General features: G+C 36.7%; 1 protein-coding gene across 4 annotated transcripts in view; it reads right to left on the bottom strand.

Moving 5' to 3' along the window:
- FBXO25 (F-box protein 25) overlaps positions 1–22250 on the bottom strand; it is a 42926-nt gene that overhangs the window by 19689 nt on the left and 987 nt on the right. For all 4 annotated transcript variants that reach the window (XM_075747254.1, XM_075747253.1, XM_075747256.1 and 1 more), the window contains exons 2-8: positions 18720–18863; positions 13039–13148; positions 11628–11677; positions 8429–8521; positions 4431–4524; positions 3508–3692; positions 1569–1751 (exon numbers count right to left, since the gene is read on the bottom strand). In XM_075747254.1, the coding sequence (XP_075603369.1) occupies positions 1569–1751; positions 3508–3692; positions 4431–4524; positions 8429–8521; positions 11628–11677; positions 13039–13148; positions 18720–18863 (859 nt within the window). The remainder of the gene's footprint in view (positions 1–1568; positions 1752–3507; positions 3693–4430; positions 4525–8428; positions 8522–11627; positions 11678–13038; positions 13149–18719; positions 18864–22250) is intronic.

Here is a 22250-nt window from a genome sequence, read left to right as displayed (position 1 = left end):
TACACTTCAATTCCTGACAGCCTCCCTTTGTAGAACTCTCGTTTTTTCCAAAAGTGCTCTTCAGATATCAAGTATGTTTTTGCGGTTGTTTCAATGGTTTGACAAATATACTGCAGAGAACAGGATTCTGTAGCTTATTACAGTAGTATGCTTTTAAAAAGAAAAAGCAGAATTTGATAAAGATAGAAATATAATTATTTTTTTTCCAGTAATAACCTAATAAGAAATCGAATGTGAACATTTAGGAACACATTGGAAACACTGTGTACAAGTGTCCTTTATAAGGCACAGGGCTAGCTAATTCTACTGAATTGCTCAAGTGATCTTTTTCCCAGCATTACCTTAGTACAACAGCTTCCTCTCCAACCAGTTTTGTCACTGTTCAATGGAGCTTACCTCATCTAGCCTCAAAATGCATTCAACTACTACATGAAGCTTAAACTCCTTATCCTCGTAACTTCATCTTGCATTCTTCTGAGCTGCTTCTGAAAGTAGGATTTTCAGTTTCATAGAACTATAGAATGGTTTGGGTTGGAAGGGACCTCAAAGATCATCCAGTTTCAACCCCCTGACATGGGGGGAACACACCCTCCACTAGACCAGGTTGCCCAAAGCCCCATCCAACCTGGCCTTGAACACTTCCAGGGAGGGGGCTTCCACAACTTCTCTGGGCAACCTGTGCCAGTGCCTCACCGCCCTCACAGAGAATTTAAAGTTTACCTTTGTCTATATTCTCCATTAAGTTAATTCTAAAGCCTTTCATCTCACCAAAATTCTTCTTATTATACTGCACATGAGTTAATTGATCTTCACTTTTACCTTTCCTGTTATAATAATACTTAATCTGGTAGTCACCCACTAAACAGTACCACTTCAACCTGTCAGATTCAAAAAAGCGTATTTTCACTTCCTCTGGTCCGGAATGTACTAGGTTTTTAAAGTTTTTCCTCCAGCTCTACTGAGCTAACTTCTATTTTCATAGCTTTATTTTCACCTCATCTGATTTTGTCCCAGCATGTATTACCGTCAGAAAACAAAGACGGTTCTGGAAGCATTCCTAGATTACTTTAATACTTTTTATGAGTAAGTGACAGAAAAGTACCATTTCTCTTTTTGTTCTGAATTTCCAAATCTCAAGCATTTGTTCTATTCTTTTTTGCAAAAATCCAATTTTGGCTTTACCAGGCTGTTGATATACCCTAGAAGTTTGAGCAATCTGTCTGCCTACCTTGGGTAGTAAAACAAGTTCTACCTTAGGTACTAAAGTTAGAAACAGCTTAGAGGTATCCTCTACCACACTTGTTGGTGATTGTGTCATTTAAAGAAAAAATAATCATCTTACAGTAGACTTGTTTTTAAAAATAATGCAAGGAAACAGCCTGATAAACTCTAAACTCACAAGCTGAATGTAATTTTTACTATGAACCAAGCCCCAAAAAAGAAGGAACATTTTCACCATGACTGCACACTGTAACATTTCTATCTCAAGTGAGTTCACACATTACTATTAGTATAACACATTGCAAAGAGAAGGGCCACATTTATGCAATTGACAAGTAGTTTATTACCTGCTTTTCTGCAAAGTGATACTGGCAGAGTTTCTTCCACAACTGTCTGTCTTCACTGAGCATGTACAAAGTTGGGGTCACTTGACCCAGAGTAATAATGTCCCAGCCATCAGAGAACCTGTATAAGATGTTATTCAGCATATGCAGAGGGAGATCACTAAGCGTAAGACCGTTGTTGACATGCTGAAAATAAAAGTTGAAGACTTTTAACTACAAAAACTTGACAGTATAAGGTACAAACAAGATTCTTACTTCAGGGGTGTCTCAGATCTCAGTTTAGCTTTTATTACTCAAAACCATTGAGTAATATCTATTGTTAATTCTATGATACTTTGATTACTTGGCTATTTCTATTCTCAGAAAATAATTCAAGAGTATACAGTCTTGAAAACTAAGATATATTCAAGAATATATCTTAGAAGTGTGTTAAAACCCTAACTATAATAAAGGTATGAACCAATTATTTGTAATTTGTAGCATAACTACAGTTTCTCAATTTTTATTAAGAAACAGAGCACATGTTAATTTGCCTTAAGACAACTAGAGTACAGAATATAGGACTGAAGAGCAGAAATACAGAATTAAAACATTATGAAGTCAGAGGCAGAAGAGTTCATTTCTAAAGTCTGGAGAAGGCTCCCCTCATATATAAATGAGGAATTCCGTAGGGGCTAACAGATCAGAGCACTGAGAAAGTTTTCATTGGAATATCCACCTCTGCTGAACTTTCTCTTTAAGGGGGTAACCTACAGCAGAACTCACACACACTGACTCTGGAGCCCATGCTGCCAGGTGGCACAAAGCCCAGGGCTGGAGGCAGTGTCCCAGCGTCCCAGCTGGTGAGGGAAAGAGTGTGGGCAGCTGCTGGCCCCATTTAGCAGAGCTGCCCAGTCACAGCTGTACTCTAGCGAGCTCTCACTTGTGTCAGTTTATTTCACCACCATTCATCTCACTTATAGACTAGACTTCCCATAGTGTCATCTGTTATAAACATCTCTGGGACTATCGTTCTGTTCAGGAATACGTGAGCATTACAAATGCAAGATTTCTCATCAGTTATCTCAACCAACATAAAACAGCTCAGACGGAAGTGGCACACTGGAAAGAAATGCACGCAGCAACTGCAATGTCTCAAAACTGTCTATGCTGTGGTTGCCTGGCACATGAAAACCACTGAGACAGAGTTCCCCATTTCTCCTTGCTATTCCAAAACTAGCTGTTTTATTCAGATACCCGGCACACACAGCAAGGACAATTTCAAAATCTCATAGCTGACAGCAAACAGATGAAACAGTTGTCTGACTTTACTGTGAGCAACATCTCACAGCATTTCTTCCTCCAGGAGTAACACAGACATGTTAAAAAACTGCCCGCTTATCATCAGAAGTTTCCACCATAAAAAGCTGGAGCAGAGCATACCACATGCTTTGAACAAAGTCGCATGATCAGAGTCCAGATGCTGAAATCATTATTTTTTTTTTTTTTCCACAAGAAGCAACACCGCTAATGACTAAAGCTGTAAAATTGCTACTTGAATATGTTATTTCTGTTTTCTTGATCCACTTCTAATTCCTTTTAGATTTGCATTTCTTCAGTAGTAAAACATTTACTTTGGAATTAAAAATTGGTATTTTTTCCATCTCTGACAGTCTAGAGACAAACATTTTGAAATTTATTTGGGTGAGAAAACAATTACACCTGTACATCTCTACCAGAAATCAGTACTACAGGCACTGTAGCAGCCTTCATTAGACAAGAGCTATTAAAACATTAGAAAATTAAGTTGATACCATTAATTTCATATTAATTCTCTAAAACCAAAGAAAAGTAAAACTGTTTAAGATGTATTTGAAACTTTGTTCACTTACAAATCATAAACCAATGTTCAATATACTTCCCCTCCCCCAATTACTTTTTTTAACATGATTTAATGATATACCTTGTTCATCTGAAGGTTTTTTAGCTGTTGTTGCCACAGAAGTATAGTTTCTAATCGGCAAATCCAAATATTGATGTTCCCTACCAACACAGATTTTCCTACTCCCCTAATCAGTATACAGAGAGTAGAACTCAGATCCTGTAGAAGATCTTTGATTAATCGTGGGTTATACTGGTCTTCCATGACTGGAAAACAAAACAAACCAAATACAATTTTGGTTAACTCAGTTAACCAAGATAATACAGTTAGCTCAAGCTAATCAACGCTTTAAGATGAACTAATTACAAGTCAACTGTTTGTGTGCAAATAGCTCCCCTAATTCCCACCATGACATTCATTAATGCTGTTCCATAAGTGCAAGATCAATAATTAACAATTTCACAAACAAATTTGAGGTAACATTTCATGCTATGCATTTAATAAACTTAAGGCTGAACAACTAGTTATAAATTCAATTTCTTCTGTTCAAAACTGATAGTATTACAATGCCATTTAGTGTGGTTCCCAGAAGTTTTTTTCAATATTATGTAATAGCTTTTTAAAAAATAAACAGTGAAGAAAAGCAGTTATATACTTTAAATCTCAGTACATCATGCAAATTGAAGGACAAACACGTTACTTAATCTAAAAGCTTTCACATTTCATAAAGAGTATAATTTAATAGTAACCAATAGTTTCTGAATAGAATCTAATTGCCATTTAACTTCACCAACCTGATTCAACAGACATGATTCAATCATCACGAGAAAACAACTTAATGAAACTGTGGGATGGGAAGTATGCAGTCTTTCACTAGTTAAATATGCTATTGCTTTGTCTTACAATATAAAAATGGTAATAAAGCTAACAAAAAAAATATCAACAGAGAGTTTAGTCACAGTGATTAAACGTGAACAAGCAGATTACAAAACTTTAGGTCTTACCCTTCCGCACAATTTTGTCCAAAATGTTAAAGTAGTTCTTCTGTGCTGCACCACTCAGTGAAGTTAACTGGGATTTTGCAATTAACTGCAAAAGCTAGGACAAAGAATTAAAGTCAGAAGAACGACAGAAGTAAAGGACAATTTCAAATACACACTTTCAGTATATACATTTGTAACAACAGCCTAGAGTACTGCAACCATATCTTGTGAAAGCGTAACTACAGAGTTCAGAAAATGAAGCAAGACAAACACGGAAAGCTTTAAGTATTCCCACTGACATCCCGTGAACAGCTTACAGAGATGTACATTTTCAAAATACCGTACAAGTAATAGTGTTTATCTCTGTGATAGAGTACATGACATGTGGCTGTTATAAGCTATAATGAAACAGGGGAGAGAGTCTGTTTTGGAGGCTCACAAATAGAATACGGTCTTTGATGTGGCTGGGTCCTGACAGATTTGCTGGCCAGGAACATTGCTCTGAACAGATACCAGCTACCAGACTTCCAGTTTCTGAGTGAAAGTATCATACTGGTCAAACCCAGGTGTAACAGACTTAGTGCAGTACTTTCTGCTACTGGAAGGGAAATGCTGTATTTTACCTAAACTGGAGGGAAGAAAAAAAATTCTGTATTACTCCCACATTCAGGTCCCTGGTAGAAGAAACCACCACAACCTAACAATGAGCAGTATACCTACTCTATTAGTAACTGACACTTAACTATATAGTAAGTATGTCCTAACTGTCCACATGTTTCTCTGTGGAACCACTGTGAGCAAGAGACCTGTGAGAACAGTGGGAATGGTCTAGGGGAAAGTAACCAGAACAATTTGTGTTCTAGCTAAAAACACAAATGCCAAGCTTTAGCTACTAGAGGCAGCCCTTGCTCTATTCTGACACCTTTGCTTTTACATTATAGATTCAGTTTTCTAGCTGATAAGGACTGTTGCCTCTTCAACAAAAAATAGTCTCTCAGTATGAAATAGAGTTTTTGAAGTTATGACAACATTGCAATATTTAGAAGTGTGGCACCGAGCTTTACAATTGCTGCTCACAATGCTGTCTTCAGCCCAAGTGTTCTCAATATATCAGAAAGGGAAAGCAGGGAGCAGAAACCAGCACCCCCTACAGAGCGCTCTAAACGCTAACCTGCAGAGCCGTGCTTTGTAGGACAGCATCAACTATTGGCACAGACGGCGAACAAAGACTAAGCCTGCCAAAAATGATTTTGTATCTTCATTTCTAAAACACCGATTTGACACTACACTCAACATTAATTTTCCTTTGGAGGAGGAGAGAATACACCTGTTCTCTCCCTGATATGATAATGTTCCTTCTGGCTTCTCTGCATGATCCCTGACAAAACACTGTGTGTTGCGAAAGGAGGAAATAATTCTCCTGATGTACTTAAATACAAGCAATCTATTTATACATTTTTTTGAGAGTAGATATCAGGACCTCTTCCTTGACATTTTCAAAGCCTTTTAGTTTGAATAATAATTTGGAGCACACCTAGAGGTCTCTGGCAGTTTGCCAATTCAAGCAAGTATGTACATTTCTCTTGATTAAATTAAAAAAACAGTTGTGTCACTCAGATTAAAGATCAAATCAAAGAAACAAATTCCACCTGGCTGATTTTAACAAAGATTCCAATTTCAGTGAAGGTTAGTATGCAAGGATTAAGACAATTTTAGCAGGTGCACAAGTACAAGGATCTGACACCTGAGTTCAGCCTTACTGATACATGCATAGCCATGGTTTATATTGTGTACTAGAGATTATAACTTTGAATGGATCTACTGTTTATTCAAATGGAAACATTTTGAAAAAAGACCATCCATATCAAAATCAATGTATCAGACATTTAACAGCTAAGAAGTGATCATTCTACTACAGTACAAACAAGCACAAGAAAACAGCTGATCATACCTCCTCCCCACACTGATCACCCTAAAAGGATCTTGGTCAGACATCTATATTAACTTTTAATAGTAATTGGGAGGTTTTTAGTTAGTTGGAGAATCAAAATGGATCATCTTTGTGGTCTGGGATCAAAGAATAGCTATCCAGTAGGGCTTGGTATTTCAGAAAAAATCTTCTTGATTTATATCTTGCTATCTTAAATGCAGGAAGCAGAACACCACACATAAAAGTAATCATCATTGTGGTCATGCATAACTAGGAATACTTCTTAGAGAAGAAACAGGAACTGCTGCACTGCATTAAGTGAGATCTACACAAAACATCTCCACCATTAGTAACTCCAGGGAAGTAAGTAAGAATTTGTATGGAGCAGATGGGTATGGGATGACCTGGCACTTACTTTAGGTCTTGCTTGCAGACTGGCTTAAAACCTGATAGAGTAGATTAAACATCCTTTTAAAAAACCTGTTGCAACTTCACTTATTACTGACATCCACACAGATATTTTAATTTATTAGATACACCACCACAAATGTTTCTCAAATCAACAAGTTCTACAGCTACAGAATGAGCAGCAGCTGTCATTCATATTGATCATGCTTATTAGCAGCTCGGTAACTTAAGGTCTTTGATGTACAGTTTCTGTACCTGTTGATAAAAGTCAGTTCACCTCCATCACCTCAGAGGAACGGATGCTAAGATCTAATTAAATTTTTGTAATTGTAAAACAATTTTAAAATTTAAGAATTTTCAAATAAATTCTAAAATGTTAAAAGTAATTTGGAAGTCTGCTTGCTATCCTAAATCCACCCTAATTTCTTAGGGTCTACCATTACTCTAGTAGCAGTTTGTATGACAAAGTCAAAATTCTGAATTCAGGTATTGCTCCTTTCTCAATAATTTTAAGCCTAACTAAACCATTTTGGTGAACGGAAGAGAAACCAGTCAATGTGCTTATGTTAGACTTTACTTTATTCCAGTCAACTGTTTTAAGCAATCCAGCTTAGGCACTGCAGCATCTAAAAAACATGTAAAGTTCTAGTTCTGGATTCATTCTACCTGTTTACCATTCAAGTGAGGAACTCAAGGCTGACCCCATTTATAACACGATTTTTTTTTTTTTTTTTTTTTTTTTAGGTGCTCTCTTTTCTTCCTTCTGTTTGAGGCTGAAGAGCCTTGGGAAAGATCAAAGTTTTTGTTTTTGCTCCCAAAACAGCATTAAAAAGCAATGTTCTAAACCACAATGCATACATATACTAAAAAAAAAGAAAAAATCTGTGAGAGGACTAAAACAGGCAAGTACCCTAACCACTAGTCTGGAAGCGAATCCTTTTTGCTTTGTTCCCTTTGGTCCCACATCTCTTGTTTTTCTAGAAGTATAACATACTCTTTCAGCTTCACAAGGATGGGCAGAACGTGTTTTCTCTCCAAATACTCCATGGCCTAGTGGTAAGGATGTCCTCCTGGTATGTTTATTTGATTTGTGTCTTTTCAACCTCTGGATACATTCCAACCACTACATTATTTGTGAACGGCCTCACCGCAGAGCTGATCTCTATTCCTGGTATGTCTCACACTTTGAGCTGCTCTAGGAATTGGGACAAGCACTTTACTACATCAAGTTAAATGACAAAGAAATTTGGGCCTATAGAAAGATCAGTATCTCCCAGAATGGGTATTTCCAAGGGGGCAGCGGGTTAGGCATCAAGGAAATTAAGAGATGACATTATGTGGCTCCCTAAAGTACAAGTTCCACAGTTTTGGAAAACAGGCAAGTACCACTGTTGTCCAGAGCTTACAAGTTACATGCATTTAATTCTCAACTTAAGACCAGACCTGACCCAGAGAAGTTAACATAGTGAGAAAGACACTTTAGAAGGAATCATGAGATTAGTAAGAAAACAAAGAAAAATTACTCAGTTTAAAGTTGCTTCATGCAGTATAAATTACACATCAACAGGATATTTATACAGTTGCAAATCATCAGTTTTTCAGGGCAAAATTATTTCTTTTGTACACATAGGCACATCAGCAAATGCATTTTTAAAATATGCATATAAAATAAAAAGCTTACTTTGACCACATAATTGAACCTTCTGATGTCTTGAATTGCACTTGAAAAGTCTAAGCGGTTAAAAGCTTCTCCCAAAGTGCAATAGCCATGTCTCTGAAAAGAAGAATAAACACATTTTAAATGGAAAGAAACAAAGATAAAATTGAGTAAAATATTCAGAAAAGCATTCTACCATGCAACTGAGGTTTATGTATACCATGGTCCCTGGAAATGTAATGTATCAGAACTGAGGATTTATTTAATTTCTTGTAGAACAAATGAAACCAGATATGCTCTTTGGAACCAACAGGCACATAGGCAATATTACTCAATGACAAGGCCTTTAAATCCATACTAATCATGCAAACTGTAATCACGGGTATCTGGGTGTCCTGGGAATCTACTCAACTATTGCATGGCCACAGTGCTGGTACTCTGTCATGGCTATCATGCTCCTCATTTGTGTGAGGACAAGGTAGAGCTTATTTGTGCAGCGCTCTGAGCTTATAGCTATAAGCTTTAACTGACTGAGTTTATGTTCGCATTTGAGGGTAAGAACACACCTACTTGCTCCTGGGATTGGAGTAACAAAGGTTCTCAACATCTAGAATTTATTTACTGGGTGCTAGAAGTTTGGGCATTATTTTTGTTGGGTACCAAGAGCAAGAGAAATTGCATTTTCTTTTGGTGCTTCTGCATAGGTGTCTTAAGGCAAAAATGAGAGTTTCAGAGGCTGTTGTGGAACTAAGGTGGTAGTAGCAGCCTGAAATGACATGGGAACACATAAGCTGAGTAAATTTAGAAAAACAAAGCCACATAGTAGCCTTGGAGCAAATATAATGAGGCTAGAAAAACCCTACACCTGGTGAAAGAGATACTTGCAGAGCAGTGTGCTAGTGTGGTTTATCAGCCTAGGGAAGGGGGGATCAAATAATTATTTGAAGTTCATTCCTAGACAGACTTCCTTGGTGAATTGTGTGATGGTGAGATGGCGGCAGTACAACTCGATGTTCCTTTTCGCAACCCAATGAAAACTTACCCTGGATGTACCATGGTGGGACAGGAGACAACTATTTGCTGCAGAGTGGTGGTAATTACTGCCTACTGGTTAATGACTAAATTCAGGATCATACTGCTTGCTCATCCAGTTAATACATCCAAGATCCAAGTGGGCACCACACTTCACAATATGCACAACTTGGCTGGCTAATAGCAGTGAATCAACACTTGCAGACAACACCACTTCTGCTGAAATGTAAATATTTGTGGCTGTTCTCCAGCTAATCAGTTATCAAAAGGCCATGCTTAAATATACTAACAGAACTCCCTTCAACAGCTGGAAGCACATTTCTATGAAGCTTCAGCTTTACCTTTCCCAATGTACTACCATGATAAAATTACTCAAAGAGCATCTCCTACTTCATTTCAGCTATACCTGCGCTTGTTTGGGTTTTACTTATTTTCAGTGCTCTACTACAGCATGTTTTACATTCTTCTTATCAAGATCTTCCTACTCTTGTTATTTTTCCCTAAAATTCAGTATCCACTTTAGGAAAAAAAAAAGTTTCCTAGTTGTGAGACTTAGCCATTTCGAAATCAAGTAAGATTACAACCTGTAAAGAAAACTACAGCCTCTGTAAATTTTAGTTTAGATAAATTATAGTTTAGATTGTTGCTCTGATTTTTTTTGCTCAGGTATGCTTATTCCTTGCTACTTTTTCATTCTGCCACTTAACTTTCAACTTTAAGCTTCTGCAATTAAACAAGGAATTACTTGAAAAAGACTAGTGATTAATTCTAACCATCTTTGGTTTGTTGTTAGTTTGCTGTTGTTTTTTTTTTCTTGTTTTTTTTTCTTTTTCCTTTTTTTTCCTTTTAACAAAGCAGAAAAGGTGAATAGTCAATTATTTGAAGACAACAGCAGTGACAAGAATAAGCCAGCTGGTACCCCAAAGTATTTTGTCCAGTTCTCAATGGACAAGAAACCCAAGCAGAGAGTCACACATCACCAGTACACCAAATCTGCACAAATAGGAAGGAAAAAAAATCCTAACATACAGGTTATGAAGGACAGCAGTGAGTGATTTTAGGCAATTTATGTTTTGGCCTGAATGTAGTTTGACAATTCAGATTAACAACCTTATCATTCAAAACATCGTAACGACTGGTGACAGTCTGTCACACACACCACCCACCCCACCCCCCGCCATTCTTTCTTACCCTAAATCTGAGATGGAACAAAGGGAAAGACCATGCTTGAGGCTTTTGCAGACCAATATAAGTACCTACATCTATCACAAATGAAGATAAAACTAGGAAAGAGGGCTATGAATCTAGTGAAAGGCTTTGTAATACCCTTCAGATGTAGAAGGGCAGCCTCTGAGTCACTGGCCTGCAAGGTAAAGTCTTCCAGTGTCTCCTGTAAGTAAGCTCTCTCCACAACGCCATGCTCTTCCTGAGTACAATGCTCTTTATAGTCTCTCTCAGCTCCAAAATACAAAGCCAAGTTCTACTTGTGTGGCTAGGGATCATCACACTCACCTCCTTCCCTCTCCTGGCTGGCATTACTGTGATGAAAGACATCCTTACAGGTGTCCAAGTTCCACCCATCCCAGATAACCACAGGAACACACACAGGAATGAAACTCAAACTTCAAAACAGTTTCTCTCTACATACTATGGATATATTTTAACTCTTGGCTTTCTAGGAGGTCATTCCAAGGTCTTTCATGTTCCCTTTAGAGTTGCATGATACAGTTTGTATCCCAAACTGAAGGCATCTGGACTTTGTGGAATACAAAGGTCCTCTTTGCAAAGTATGAAACTGAAATTTTCCTTATATTCAAATTTACATTAAGATTCCAAAATACTAGGTAGCTGCCTGCAGAGACCTTCTTTGGAGACATTACTCTGGTTTTGCAAATACTCTCAAATTTAGTTCAAAGACATACAATACAGATAGAGACAGATGGGCTTGGAGTAGTGGAGAACTATGATGCCCATCCTTGCAAGTTCCCACATCTCTGCCACAACGACCCATGTAAAAGTCACTTTCCTGGCTGCCTTTGCCTCACCACGTGCACGTGTACTATACTGCCAATGAAGAGAGAGTTGAATATAAACCCTAAGATGACATAGCAAAAATGCATTTTCTAATATACTATTTGTCAATTAAGAACACAAGGATTGTAGGAATTGACCCACAGCATGCAGGACTTACTTCCCTGGTGCTTTCTTTATGAACATAAATCCACTTTTCTCGATAAAAACCTAAAATAAAAATCAAAATATAAGCATTTTTAGGCTTCCACTTTAGGTAACACCTTCTAGAAAGAAACTGAACAAAACCAGACCATCCTCAATAAAATGCTTCATGAATAGGAGAGATGGTTAAACAGTTCTAATGAAGGAAGTTTATAAAGGCTGAAAAGGATGACTAGAAATTTTCAGAAGTTACGTACTTCAAAAAATTAAAGGAAAAGTTAAAAAAATTCATAAATTAAACACAAGAGTTAGCACACAGTTGGCAGATGTAGCACAACTTTTGCCAACTGTGTACCAACAACAGTCAATTTCACCTACAAAACCCCTAATCTTTTTTAATCCAACAGGCTCCTTAGCACTTAAGACAGGGAAAATACAGAAATGAGCAACCTTTTTGTTCCTGAACGCTCCACCCCTTTAATCTATTTTCTTCTGTAAAGGTGCCTGCTCTGCACCTACTTGGTTCAACTAGTTGCAGAATGCTCCACGGAAGCCAACTATACAAGACTAATAAAGGCAACTAGGCAGATCTTCAGCTTTCAGAAGTATATGTTATCAAATGAAAGCATGCTCTTACATACAGCCACTTGAATCTTTTAAAATACTTTACATCCAGACTAGCCTGGGGAAGCTTGCAGCTTTCTGCAAGACCATCTCTGTTACAATTTGGGGAATATATAAATGATGGAGATCATTTCAAGATCAAAACATTAGAAACGCCAAAAAGTTGCTTATCAAATTATCTTTTTTTACCTACTCTACCAAATTCTCTACTCCAATAAGTTTACTTGCTGTTATAAATATATTTGCAGTCTAGAGTACAGATGATCTTTTAAAAGTGAAAACTGACAAAAATGGCTTTGATATTTTAATTTTTAAGAGGGACTATTTTCACGAAATTCAATACTGCAAGTCTTTTACAAAGAGCTATAGGTATGATGACAAAATATATTTATTTATGAACTGATTCTAGAGCTGCAACACTAATCAGAATTTGAATTAAGCAAAAATAAAACAGCTGCTTTGGTAAGCAGAAACTTCCATAAGCATCCAGAAGAATTTAATCTAAAACTAGTCCACCAAACAGTGGCTAGTATCAGAAGACATTTATTATTCAGGAATTAGTATTCATAAATGAATTAACTTTGGACCTTTGGAAAAAAAAATCATCATGCAACAGATGATCAATGCCACAATTCAATTAAGATGTATCACTCCTGACACTAGAATTTGTTGCCAGTATGGAAGTAAACATAACTCAGAAGGCTACTACTCTATAGATAAATATAAATAAGCAGCTATTATAAAATTTTGCTGAACCTACAACAGTCTTCTAAAATAAATAAATAAATAACCCCCAGCCTTACATTGTGAATCTGTGTTATTCCTAAAATGATCTTTTTTCCTTTTCTTGGCTGCAAACTCACAATCTTCAGTACTGTATATCTCTTCATCTTCATCATCACCAGTTAAGATGCTGAAATAAACACATCTAATTAGAATAGCAGTGATTAAATATTTAAGACACATACAGCTTACAATTCTCTCCATTAAAGTTTGCCAGCTGGAAAAAAAAAACCAAAATCATATTTTTAATGATGTTCCTCTACCTGATGGTCCATAGCAACGTGTATCTTGAGAGGTGTCTTGTTCTTTTCTTCCCAGTGGGGTTGAATTTTGTGTTAAAGTGATTAAATACACAAAATATCTTCCTAATAGGTATCTTGTAAGCCATTACTGACATTTAGGAAGGAGGAGACACTACTAACTGGACAAGTGGCTGCCAGCAAAGTGTACAAAAATTCATTATTTGAAATGGACCGAGCCTTGAAAAAACTGTGCACACAGGTAAATGTCAGTGCAGAATTACTACACATCCTTGCATAGGCAGAAAGCCAACAAAGACAGACCGCTCTCTTACTACTGTCAACTTTGGGGCAAAGGCAGTCTTTCTTTTAATAAATGCCTGAATCACGACACTGTACATAATTTAGGTGTCACAGTAATGTTTTACCAATGATTTGTATGGTATCAAGAACCATGTGCATCCTCTCTGGTAGAGAGGATCAACTACACCTACATCACTTCTGTCAGTTAACTATGTAACCTAATAGTATATATAGATAGTGTGAGTATACATATAAAAAGATATATATATATATAAAAACAATTAAAACATTTTGTTGGATAAACTAACCTTTCTAAAATTCACATGCATTTAAAAACTGCCTGTGCTACATAAAGTCTACACAGTTTCATAAAGTTTTGCTTTCCATTTTTGTAGGTAATTATAAGGAACAGCAATACTGATAAGAATGGGTGTTCATTTTTCTAGCACAGAGCAGGAAGATACTTCACATGAAGGCCACAGTCTTGCACAGATAAGCAGAGTAACTTAGGATATGTGGTAGTGAAACTTACTTAACTGTAGGATTATTTTATTTCCCCATTATTATTCTTTGCCAAAAAAGTTGTATACTAGATTCCTCCCTTTCATTATTACTTTTAATCTGAATTTGCCAGATGAATCTATTTATCAACATCAGTTTGAACTTCAAACTGCACCAGCAACAGCTGAACATTGTTAAACTGAAGCACACTGGTTTACTGAAAAGTAATCTGTATTTGGGCATTAAGTGGCAAAATCCAAATTATATTAGTCTGTTGCTGCTAGCTTATACAGTTAAAATTTTCAGGCTTGAACCATCTGTTAAGGAAGATGACTACACAACACCGTAAAAAAGTTCTGTTTTTTAATGGCTCTGATCAGTAAATGCTAGCTCAGCTTAAAGATACACACACAAGTTAAGAAGACTCAGAAATAGGATATTATTTTCATCTTAGGTTTAAATCCTGGAGGCAAAAAAAAAAAACCAAAACTAACATACCTCTGCATTCAGATAGAGCTCAATCCAAGGTGACAGCCTCAGTTCATGTCTTACTATTTTTAAAGCAGAGGATACTCAACAACCTCAATACTCCATGCAACATTGCCAAATACCGTATCTGGTCAAACACCAAAAGAGTTTAGAGAAAAGGAACTGGCAACTGACAAAAGCAGAACATCAACACTGACCAGTTACTTTGATTATGTAACATTCCAATCCATCAAGGTTTTTTTTCCAACACTATTATATAGGAAATCTCTTTTAAGCTCACTAAAATTAATTTAATTTTGTTTTAGCATATTGACAGTATTGCCATATCACGTGAGAAGTTACTGCAGAATCAGAAATAGAGCCCAAAGCTTCCAGACCTAGCTTTATCATCCTAATAGATGCAAGACTAGAGAGATATGGCCTGACAATGCAATATAATTCAGGCAGAACAGAAACAGGCTTGTTCCCATTGACCCAGGGCAATGGGGAGAGGAGGGAAGGCGGCATTCCTGAAGGCCTGCTTTAGAAGAGGAAGCTTAATCTGGCAGGATTCCTTCTTTTGTTCCTGGAGAGGAAGTGTCCCTAGAAAGCAATGTAGGCCAGTAACATACCTGAAGTGATTTAAAGCCCACCCCTGCCCCCCAATAATACACACTTCCTCAAGTATCAGATAAACAAGCAAGGCAGCTTAAGGACATTCAATTAATACACAGAATTGCAAAGATGAAGATGGCTATTTCAAGCACCTTTGTCTAACATTCTAATTAATCCGTGACATTCCTGGAATTCTTCATGTCATTTTAGAGAAAAGACGGATTTGACTGTTGTCTCTGAGGATCTTCTTGTACGAGGCTTTATTTCCTCATGTTCTGTCCCACTTTATGTGGAGACTTTCCCTGCTTATCTGTAACCAGCACCATTCTTCTTGACAAACTTTAAGTCTTTTACTGAGAATGAAAGCAAGGGTCCCACAGACATCAGAAGAGTGGGACAGAAATACAGGCACTTCCTTGGCAACTGCTAGCCTCCTTCCAGAAAACTGGAAAGCTAGTTGATGAGTAACAAAGCTGCTCCTCCATTTCCAAAAGCAACCCCTACCCCCTGCAAACACCAAGCTAAGATACAAAAAACTGAATCAAGTGCTGCACATGCCATATGGTGTAACAGAAGCCTTAATTTAATGTTTTTACCCTAATACTGCAGATGACATCTGAGTGCACCTGGAAGGATTTAAATACATACACAATACTGCCAATTTAGAGCTATTCTTATTTTCTTATCTTGATGATGCACTTCATAAAAAAAATATTCTAAAGCTTCTAAAATCAAAGTACCCAGTGCCCTTAGCTGAAATTCTTGCATACTTTTGTAGGGTATTGTAGTTCTTTCTCAGAAAAGTAATTTCCTAACAGGTTATTTAAATACTGTTAGGCATGACACTTAAAATGATGGAAAACTTGACAGGGCTATTCAAACTCAAAACTATCCTTCCTCATCCCCCTGCATCTTTTCTCATAGAGGAAGGAATGCCCTAAAGTCATGCAATTACCTACAGAGACATGCTAAGTGTTTTAGAAGAGACTCAAAGCCATTTACAGCTTGACCATGTATGGAAAATCCTGAGGTAAGTGCTTGCACAAAATTACGTTACAATGTATTTGTCAAATGCCAAAATTATCTAAGACTAGATTCAAATCCAAGGACTTCTATCCAGTGCCAAAAACACTTTTGTGAACACTATATCTCACTTACAGAATTAGACAAGAGACACCACAGACTCAAATGACTACCCTGCCAGCCCTAGTAGTTCATATGAGCCTAACACACACACACAAAAAAAATTACTATCACCATCATGCAAATCTTATTAGATTAGTCTGATTCTCTCTTTCTTCTATCTCAGAAGGAAAGCATCAGATAGCCTGCAATTTAGGAGTAAAGCTATTGAGAAGTGTTTACATACAATTCTAAGGCAGTGCTGTTCTCTCTCCCCCACGAAGCTCCAAGGACACAGGGCCACAGCACTGGAAATCTCTATCTGCACTAGAATGTATAGGTACATATTGCTGGTAGCCATGGCCAGCATTCAGCCCACAGAGCGTGAATGAGCGCCGCCTCAACCACAATTCCAGCTACTGTATACCACGAATACAAGGCACTCTTCACATACATAACAATACTAATTATCCAAAAAAGTAAGAGGTACAGAACTGAGGGTCTCATTTTTCTATCTCAGCTTCCATAAATGGAACTATTCAAGCATTATTCCAAATCATTTAAATTGTTCCTGCACAAGTGATTACGTTTGTTCAAGCAGGGATCTCATTAAGTCCACTATTTTTAACTAATTCATCAAACTGGATTCACCAAGGCACTGGATGACTAATTGAATAAGGTATAAAGTTCTATTTTAATAAAAACACATTATTCTTCAATTTATGTAAGTTATTGACATCTCTTGAAGGTTTCTTTCTGAATCTGTTTGTGAGTAGATCTTTTTAATTTCTGAAAAGAAAGTATTTGCAATTGATAGAAGACAAAATTTGGCAAGTAACTCTGTCTGTACTTTCTCTCACAGAAGAGAATACAAGTAATAGTATCTGCTGTAGATTAAGTTGGTCCCCGAGTTTGGGATTCTGACAAGCTTGCAAGCTAGCCTAAGAACGCCAAATCATGAAACACCTCAGATTCCATGAAAACTTTCCCCCAGAGCATTTCATGGCTAGTCCCTTGAAATTAACACACCTGTTTCAGTCCTGAACTTTAACATCCGTATCTTTCCAAAACCAGTTGATTTAAATCTGTTTCTAGCAAGACAGCTCCAGAGGAGTTCAACACTAAGTACTTCCAAGACTAAGGAAAAAAAAATCTAGCATTTTTGCTTGAAGAAGCCATAAAAATACCTCAGCTTGCTCTCTGGAGAAGAGAGATACGTATATATCTATATAATTAGGATCAGAGGAGCAAAAGTCGTAATGATATTCATAAAGACAATGATAATTTATGTCATACTTGCCAAGCAATATTCATTAAAGCAACCTACAAGATATAATTATTTAGTAATTGTGCAAATAGCTATTAAAATTAAATTAGATTTCCTTTCATTTGGCAACTATATTATTAAAAATATATGAAAGAGGGAAGCAAATATTTTTTCAAAGGTATTTAAGGCAACTTTTGTGTTGGCAGCTCACTGAACACTCTTCCAGACAAGCACAGTCTTTTGTATCTACAGTGGCCAGACTGTGCGGAAAAAGAAGCCCAAATAATATCAGTGACAGATGAACACAAGAAAAAGAGGCATTAATAAAACAGTAGGTCATAAGCTTAATAATAATTATTCATTGCTTGATAACTCTCTTGAGGTTTATCTCACAAATTTAGAAAACACAGGTGTATGAGTACAGCAAGTCCTAGCTTGCCAGTAAATTCCCTCTAAATCAGATCAGTTACTGTATCATTTACTAGACTAACAACAAAACACTGAATGTTCCCTTTTCTCATTATGAGCACATTATACTGGAATTTATGACCAAGAAAGATGTCCCTGAGAATTACTTCTTGGTGGAGAAACTAAGCAAAAATTTGTTTGGATAAAGCTATTTATATCACACCAATCTGTGAGCATCTGCCACAAGTATTAGTTTATTTAACTAATATCTTTCTCACCTGTTCTATGACAGAAGCACATTCAGTCATATATTGTGTTACAGAATTACCATAAAATTACTATTAATTGTGTAGTTGGAGAAAAAGCATTATATGACTGCCATAAACAGTCCTATTCCAACACTCAATCAACAGAAGGTCTTCGTTTGCTTACAGGTAACATTGCAAGCGCAACAGGCATATTGAAATTTCTATCACTTTTATCTTTAAAAAGAAAAAAAAAACTAAACAAAAAAACCCCTGTCAAGTATTGAAGGCATACAACATAAGATGAGATCTGTCTGCCTAAAATAAGCAACTCATGCAGCAGTGATGAAAGACAACCTCCACAGGGCTCTCCTGTCTGCTTAACTAAACACATGGTTGCATTTGTACACTTCTGCCATATGCAAGTGATACCATCTACCACAAACACTTGCAGTCTGAATGGAAATCAAGTCAATCTTTGCCTTCCCACCTGCTATTAACTCATGCAGAATTATTTTTTTTTTTTAACTTACACAGTATGACTGATATCATTCAGCTGATTATTCCCATCCCCAACTGCAGGAGTGAAGGGTTCACATCGTTTCCATCCATCTTCTGTTTTAACCCATCTCCATCCAGGGGATCTCCAGTCTTGGCCCAAAAATGGCATGGTTTCGCTATAAGCAGCAAGAAGAATGTTTGTGTATTATTTAATTAATAATAAAACTTGCAAAACTTCTTGTCATTATTTCAGTTTTCTCTTTAACATTAAAAAAATAGAATGATTACCTGGAGCAAAGAAATTTCTCTGTAGACCATCATTTTAAGAAACAGATTCAGTGTTTTAAGTACATTTTTGATTCTGTAACCTCATTCTTGTCTTTCAGCATTTATTAGATCAAGGTAGGTTTCCCAGTTCTTTAGAGAACAAGGAAAAGAATGATGGTAGTCCAGGAAAGGGTTGATACCGAAACAAGCAGAATTTTATCCTGTGTGATCTGCTCCACCCTGATCAGATTACTGATTTTGAGACCTGACTAATAAATGGTTGTTAAAGAGTCTGACAAGCCACAAAATCAATGTTGCTTCTTTTATTTTTTCTAAGACTTATAAATACTGAGTTTGTGCTACACCGTATAGTGATGTTTCAGTAAAGGAATTTTCATTTTCCCAAATATTTTTTCAGCTGTTGTTGAGGGTCACCTCCCACACTAGGCTATTAACTACCAGGACAAATGGAGACTGAAACATAAAATCAATTGTGAAATGTCTCCTGAAATTCGTACAGAGATGCAAGTCATCACAGGTATATCATTCAGTGTTCTGCTACCCTTTTTCAAAAGGCAGATTTACTTCTGACACATTAAGTAATAATTTGAACAATGCAGCTTTCTACACTTTGAAGACTCTGACCTTGCTAGCTTTTGCCCTTTTCTTCCCTTTCACCACGCATACATGTTGCTCCTTATTTTAACTTGATTTCACATGCAAGCCATATAGGGAAAATAGCATTATTATATTTGAAACATATGTTAATATATAACACCAACAACTTTGTTCCTAAGAGGTATGCATTTCCTAGTATTTCTTCAACTTGAAAAAAATATCAGGCAACATCAGCCAAGTATCACTATGAATTTATTTATCCATTTGCACTCTTGACCAGCATCTGCCCAATATACTAGTTAGAACAGAAAGCACAGAACCATAAAAAACCTGAAGAAATACACGTTGAGTGAGCCAGTATTTTTTTTAATTAAACCCACCACACACACCACAAAAAGTGCATTCTCTAGCCCTCAGCATTGACTGACAGTCCCCTTGCTACTCTTAACTCAGCCTTCCTCTGCATCTAACAGGAATCACCACATCCTTTCCTCTAGTCACCACAAATTCTATTCATGCCTTTCTACTTTTCCAATCTTTTAGTGCTTCCTAGGAGTAATATGAACCATAACATACTTTTTTCCCCAAATTGTTTAGAACTCATCTCATTTTGACTGAAATTAAAGCCTCTTGTCTTTATGATACAACTGTTTAAATAGTTGGTGCTCATGAGTGCATTTCAGAATAACACAGGTTACAGCATTTTTACTTCAGTCAAGATAAGCAGAATTTACCTGAAAAATTGTTAAATCACTGAAAGAGTCTACGAAAACAGCAGACAGCAAGTCAAAAAAATCATCTTAGACAAACATAAAACAAAAGTTTTATGTATCAAGAAATATAGAGCTCACAATCAGCAGCTCTGATATAAAAATAATACACTGTTGTAGGTGCATGTCATTACTCAAAAAATTAAAATCTAGAGAGAATTCAGAACCACAGAGATCATTATAGGCTGAATGGGATAACTTGGGAAAAAAAAGGGTTAAAAATATTTCACGAATACTTACATTGATAAAGAATTGTTGGGAAAAGGAAGCGAAAACACCAAGAACACATACTGGCAGCAAGGTGGGAATGTGTATTGTTAGAAGTTAACACCATAAGTTACAAAAAAAAAAAAAAAAAAGAGGATAAAGTAAAAAAATTTCCTGAAAACAATACAAGAAAACATGGAGTATTTTGTTCAAGTGTATGAAGTAGCTGAAGTCCAAAGCTAACCAAAGTTTACAGAATAAGATGCTTTGTATGCTTTATAAATCCTTAAACTTTGGGAAAAAACCCTGTGCTTTCAAGGTTTCGGGCCAGCAGTGTAAGTTCTGTGTGTAACTTCCTCCTAGGGAGCTGTACGAGCATTTAAAATGACATGCTTCAATAGTTAACATGCTCTGAACCAGACTACTTTCCGGTTCTTTACAGCCTGAAAAGTGATGTTTTTTCATTGCAAGGTTTCAACACAGAACAAACATTCCATCATCCCTCCTCCAAGAACTACATTAAGTGTTTTCAAAATAGTAACAGTGGTATCAGGAAGTGTGCATATACACATTGAAGACTACCGATGTCTGCTCCAGAAATCCTGGAAAACCATACTTAAGACAAAAAGCTCAGAGACATGAATGATTTCTGTATACGTATGATATATTCAGCACATTATCTTTCTAGGAGAAAAAAATAAGACAGTATTAGAAAAAAGATCACAGATTTCTTTAACTTCTTTAAAATTACTTAAACATTTGTGGAAGATTACAAGAAGTCAGTAATTCTGTGAGGTTAGTACATGTTGACCTAAATTTTCTTTCCAAAGAAATATTCTTAGTCCAAGACTTCTCACTATTGCACCAGCTAAGAGTACAGCCGTCAGTAGAAATCCCACAAAATGACCTGTAGTCATGCTCAAAAGTTGTAGCTCATGGAGTTAGAAATGTGAAAGTATCCTTTAAGTAACAGTGTGCATGCAACTAGAAAAAAAAAAGTCCCATTGCTTCTCACTTTCTGTAGAATTGAAGTGTAGATTTGATTGTTCACAAGAAAGTGACCAAGTTTTAAGAAGCTGCAAACTTCTCTCCTATGCATCTCTCTCATATGAGAGGTGATCATAGAGTATTACTTCCTGGACAGGTACAAAGATTCATGCTTTTGCTCTACCTCCACTCAAACTTTGCTTCCCAGTGCAGCATTGCACTAAAGCACCCCTGTGGCTTCCAGACCAGAGCGTGCTTTCAAGAGTTCTAGCATACTTTATGTAGTATACCTTCAGTAATAGCAAGCAGCTGTTTATTTGTTAAAACTTTCACCACAACAAAAGATGAGCTCCCTAGACTTGGCCTTTGGTGAAAACGCAGTGGGACAGGGTTCTTCAAAGCAAAAAAGGATTGGGAAAGGAACATGGTCTTTGACTAACAACGAGAGTTTAAGACAAGACATCGATCGCACTTAAATTTTTCCTAAAAACAAATGTGAACAAGACTTCTCCACTTTGCATCACACACCTTTTCCTCAGGAGAGGGGGAAAAAGGACTGAGGAAACAAGAACTACTAGAAAGAAGCACAGAAGAGGAGGGCTGTGTATAGCAGTTTAGTACAGCTTCAGATTACAGTAACTGCTTTAGCTATCCTTGCACTTGTGAGTTCTGCTTTCCATGAAGTAGATAACACATGAGCAAACATCATTGCAA

This window comes from Balearica regulorum, chromosome 3 (assembly GCF_011004875.1).
Source record: "Balearica regulorum gibbericeps isolate bBalReg1 chromosome 3, bBalReg1.pri, whole genome shotgun sequence".
NCBI classification, from domain to species: Eukaryota; Metazoa; Chordata; class Aves; order Gruiformes; family Gruidae; genus Balearica; species Balearica regulorum.
This window is presented reverse-complemented; position numbering and strand designations above follow the sequence as displayed.